At 47.1% G+C, this 5320-nt stretch overlaps 1 protein-coding gene across 2 annotated transcripts in view; it reads right to left on the bottom strand.

The window, feature by feature from the left end:
* LOC105533825 (cyclic nucleotide-binding domain-containing protein 2) overlaps positions 1–5320 on the bottom strand; it is a 57614-nt gene that overhangs the window by 49599 nt on the left and 2695 nt on the right. For both annotated transcript variants that reach the window (XM_011972372.1, XM_011972371.1), the window contains exons 2-3: positions 4986–5039; positions 1142–1305 (exon numbers count right to left, since the gene is read on the bottom strand). In XM_011972372.1, coding sequence (XP_011827762.1) covers positions 1142–1305; positions 4986–5039 — 218 coding nt within the window. The remainder of the gene's footprint in view (positions 1–1141; positions 1306–4985; positions 5040–5320) is intronic.

Consider the following 5320-nt stretch of genomic DNA (forward strand, 5'->3'; position numbering starts at 1 on the left):
ATCTTGTATTTTCAAGACAAGCCTTGCCCAAATATTCTGCTAGGCTGACCCTCTTGAAGCCACTGAGATGGCCTGGAAATGGCAGTATTTCCACATGTACCTCTTAGACTTTTCTAGTACAGGGCACTTCTTGGATGGACCCTTAGACAATCTGGTAAAGTATTCACAGAATAATGTTTTCCTTTGTTTTGTTTTGTTTTTTGTTTTTTGGAGATGGGGTCTCACTCTGTCACCCAGGCTGGAGGGCAGTGGCACAATCTCGGCTCACTGCAACCTCTGCTCCTGGGTTCAAGCGATTATCCTGCCTCAGTCTCCTCAGTAGCTGGGACTACAGGCGCCCACCACCACACCCAGCTAATCTGAATAATGTTTTAAGTGTATAAAATAAAATCCAACATAATTATAGTTAACAAATTTTTGTAAACCAAATTTTTGATAAAGCAATATATTTGTATCTTTATTAGGACATTGAATAACAAGATCTAGCAGCAGAGCTAATAACTACCATCATTTTGAAGATGTGATGAACATAAATTTTTTGAGAAATCTGCAACAACTCGAATATGATGTGAAAATATCTGTGATTTCTTTTAGTGAAAAGTCACAGGGATGGCTAATATGATAGTGGTTTGTTGCTTATATTCATGATTGAAGGAAATAATAAATTTCATCTAGAGGTTAATGAAAATAGAGACATTTCTCATTCAAGTTCACAGATCCTGTGCTAGTGCCTATCTAGATATGGTACAATCAACTCTGATCCACTCTGACTTTTAGAGCCTAGATTCCAGTTTCAGCGCTGCTTCTTATGGTCTGGGTGACCTAGAAGGAGCCATTTTCCCCCACAGAGCTTCAGTTTCCTTATCTGAAAAATGAGGGAACTGGACCAGATCCTCTCTGAGGTTCCTACTAGATCCTCTCCAGATTCAATGGCCCTTTACTTCTCTAAGAGTCTCAATAAGTGAGTGAGATAAAGGGTGCTGCAACCATAGCAGTGGGTGCTAAAGTGAATGGACAGAAGACTTCATTCATGGCTAACACTATACAGAGGGGTGGGCAGGACCTGCCACACCTTCTCGGCCAGGCTCTTTTGCTCAGTTCAGCCTCAGCTTGGTGGCCAAGGGCTGTGTCCCTCACTGACCGTTCAAAGCGCATGACTTTGGCCAGGAGCAGCTGAAGGGGCTCCGCGTAGTTCCGATAGCTATCCAGAACCTGCAAGATGTTACAGACGGCCTGGATCTCATCCTCTGTTCTCCAGGAAGGCTTCTTCTGCATGATCTGAATGGCCTTTGGAGGAAAGTGACCCTGGGGAGAGAGGACCAGAGTGATACAGGGGACCCAGCAGTTTCGCCCATGGGCCAGCGGGCAACACCCCATAGTACTGCTCGTACTTTCCCATTCCCTGTACCACAGTGGCTGATATGTGATGAGTGCTTACTGTGTGTCAGGCACTGGGATAAACATTTTACATGCACATCTCACTGCATCCTCGCCAGCCCAATAACTGTTATTCCATTTGACAGATGAAGAAACTCAGGCAGGATTAGGAATAGATCTGACACATATCAATGCTGACATCCCCCGACCTGTGCTATTCATTGACCTTCCCAGGCAATACAGGCTTCCCTGGGCTCCAGTGGTCCTGCAGAGTCTGCTCAGGACACACACAGAGCAGTCAGGGGAGAACTTCGCCTGTGTCTCATCCCAGACCTCAGCGTGCTATAGGAGACTAATGAGCAAAGAGAACCTTCCAGAGACAGACTATTAGCTAAACCTTTTCTTCTCAAGTGAACCAGGCCTCATGGACCAGCACATTCACCTACCACTCCCACCTGCTGAGGAAGTGGCACTGTGAGTTGTGAAAACCCCTCAATGGCTTCCCTCCAACTCATCTCCTACCTCTTCCCTTTGTTCTCTACTCTGGAATTTTCTACTGGTCCCTGGCACATGCTAAGCTTGGCTCTGTCTTGAGGTATCTGCCTGGGCTGTTTTTCTGCCTGGAATATTTGTTCCCTGGGTTTTCTTGTGGATGTGGCTGACTCATCATTCTGGTCTCAGCTCAGATGCTGCCACACCCTCAGTGAGTCCCCACTGGGTCATATTAGCTAAAAGAGTAGTCCCTTCTTCAGTAGGCTCTTGCTATAGAGTGAACGTCCCCTCCAAAACTTGTGTCGAAATATAATTGCCATTCTGACATTATTAAGAAGTAGATGCTGGGCACAGTGGCTCATGCCTATAATCCCAACACTTGGGAGGCCAAGGCAGGGGGATCACTTGAGCCTAGGAGTTCGAAACCAGCCTGGGCAACATGGCAAGACCCTCATCTCTACAAAAAATTTAAAAATTAGCTGGGCATTGGGCCGGGTGCAGTGGCTCACACCTGTAATCCCAGCACTTTGGGAGGCCGAGGCAGGCAGACCACGAGGTCAGGAGATCAAGACCACCCTGGCTAACATGGTGAAGCCCCATCTCTACTAAAAATACAAAACATTAGCCAGTCATGGTGGCGGGCACCTTTAGTCCCACCTACTCGGGAGGCTGAGGCAGGAGAATGGCGTGAACCCGGAAGACGGAGCTTGTAGTGAGCCCAGATCACTCCACTGTACTCCAGCCTGGGCGACAGAGCAAGATTCTGTCTCAAAAAAAAAAAAAAAAAAGCCAGGCATAGTGGCACACACCTGTAGTCCTAGCTACTGAGGGGCACTAAAATGGGAGGACCGCTTGAGCCCAGGGAGGTTGAGGTTGCAGTGAGCTGTGATTGCATCACCGCACTTCAGCCTGGATGACAGAGCGAGACTCTGTCTCAAAAACTAAAAATAAAAAATTTACATAAATGTCAGACTGTAGACATCACTTGGGCAACTTGCTTTCTTCAGTGTTTTTCTAAACAATGTTTTAAAAATGTATCCATTGTTTCCACTGTCTGACAGTTGCTGCAATAATTGAGTCTATGATTCTAAGCCTCTCTAATACTAAGGGTTCTCTATGAGAAGTTCAGCATTATTAGAGGCTCAATATGGACTATACTGAGGCTTAGCTTTCCATCAGAATCCAAATGCTGTGCTGAGGGGCAGGTTATATAACTATGTATGTGTGTGTACTATACATTATATATAATTTTTACTTAGATATAATTCACATGCCTTGTAAGTCACCATTTAAAGTGTACAATTCAGTGTTAAATGTATTCACAGAGTTGTACAACAATCACCACACTATTTTGGAAGCTTTTCATCACCCCAAAGAAACCCCATACTCATTAGCATCACTCAAAGGGCTGGGCTCATTGTTTTTTGGGGGTGGGGTGGGGGCAGGGGAACAGGGTCTCACTCTGTCACCCAGACTGCAGTGCAGTGGCACAGTCATAGCTCACTGCAACCTCCATTTCCCAGGCTCAAGCAATCCTCCCACCTCAGCCTCCCAAAATTCTGGGATTACAGGTGTGAGCCACCATGCCCAGCTGATTATTTTTATTTTTTAATTTTTAGTAGAGACAGGGTCTCAGTATGTTGCTCAGATGGGTCTAAAACTCCAGGGCTCAGGTAATCTTCCTGCCTAGGCCTCCCAAAGTGCTGGGATCACAAGCGTGAGCCAGCACATCTGGCCAAAGGGCTGGTTTTTACATTGAGTCTCCAGCTGGGCTCAGGAGTACACACCTGTAATGCCAGCTACTCAGAAGGGTGAGATGGGAGGATAAATTGGCTCTCTGCTCTTCTCTATGTTGGAACCAGAGTCAAGCATGATTTAATTGAGGGCCACCGATAGGCCTTGCCCATAAGAAAGAATTTTCCCTCTGTGCCTCTTCCCTCCCTCTACTGCGGTGCACAGACTTGCCCTCACATCTAGAGTGCTGTGGCTCTCACATAGGCCCCTAGTTTCCCCTGCCTGAAGGATAGAACCTGATTAACCTTCAGTGCCCAGTGTCACACACCAGCCAGCCTGAAGAGCTGAAGAGACACAGGGCTTGGATGACTGAACTGAGTATGCTTCATACACAAGGGTGCGCGAAAAAATAAGGCTGTGCCCAGGAGAGGCAGGCAACAGAAGCCATACCTGGGCTCCAAGAAGAGAAAGAGGTGGGGCAGGAGATGGGCACAGGTGGCCCTGACACCCATTATAAAGTTCTGTTCTTTCCCCGTTCCCTGAGAAAAAAAACAACATGGCTACTCCAAGCCAGGTCAAGTCAGGTCTGCACTGGTGAGAATTTCAGATCTTCCCTATAAATAGGTAGGCTCTTTTAAATTTTAAATTGGATTTTAAGATTTAATACCCAGGATATCGTGGAGAGAAGCCAAGAAGATAACAATGATGAGACTGAAATTCAGGGAACAAGTCACACAGTCCAAAGCTCCCACAGATATAAAAGCATTCCCTCATCAAAATGAGAGGACTCTTTTTTAGAGAGGGGGCCTTGCTCTCTCACTCAGACTGGAATGCAGTGATATGACCATAGCTCACTGCAGTCTTGAACTCCTGGCCTCAAGTGATCCTCCCACGTCAGCCTTCTGAGTGTCAACAGGTACGCTGCACCCGAATAAGACTCTTGAAGGGTATCTGACACCCAGGTGTGAGAGGTGTGCCCAGCATCTCTCAGAGAATTCAGGGCAGAACCAGAATTCACACAGGTCAGTCCTTTCCCACCACCCGAATTCTTCCTCTCTCTGGGACTCTCACATCCTCTGCTTTTTCTTTTCCTGCTGTTTTCCCATGGGTCCAAGCCCAGGGACTCTCTCCCATTGGTTCTGCTCAACTAAGCAGTGACAGCTGGTTCCTAGATGCGCAGTCTTGGAGCTCCAGGGATGGAAGGAATCACTGAGATCAGCCACTTTATTAATGAGGAAATGAAGTGGCCAACTCAGGGTAACAAGCTGAGTTTGTGGCAGAGACTAGACTGAAACCAGCTCTGCTGATGCCCAGCCAGGGTTTCTTCCAAGCCAGGGTGCAGAAAGAAAATTCCCCCACAGCAAGGTTCGATCTATGCATACCTCCTCTGCAATGAAGTCCATGGTATCAAATGTGACTCGGCTTTGCATCTTTTTCTGAAAGAAAGAGGGCAGGGAAAAGAGGGAGAATCAGCAAGACTGCCCCTAGAACTTTGCATCTAGAGCCCTCCTGTGTACCTGGACCACCATGGTGGGCAGGAAGCCATGGGAAACCTTGCAGCTGGCCCTTTCAGGCCTGCCTCTGCTCAAAAGCCCCAACTCAGCACTAGGCTTGGGTCCAGCATTGACAATATATGGTGAAGGCAGAGAAATATGGGGGTGGGGAGAAGGAAAGGAGGATAAAGAGGAAATAGGAAAGGAGAGAGAAAAAGAAGGGG

Source organism: Mandrillus leucophaeus, unplaced genomic scaffold (assembly GCF_000951045.1).
Source record: "Mandrillus leucophaeus isolate KB7577 unplaced genomic scaffold, Mleu.le_1.0 Scaffold129, whole genome shotgun sequence".
NCBI classification, from domain to species: domain Eukaryota; kingdom Metazoa; phylum Chordata; class Mammalia; order Primates; family Cercopithecidae; genus Mandrillus; species Mandrillus leucophaeus.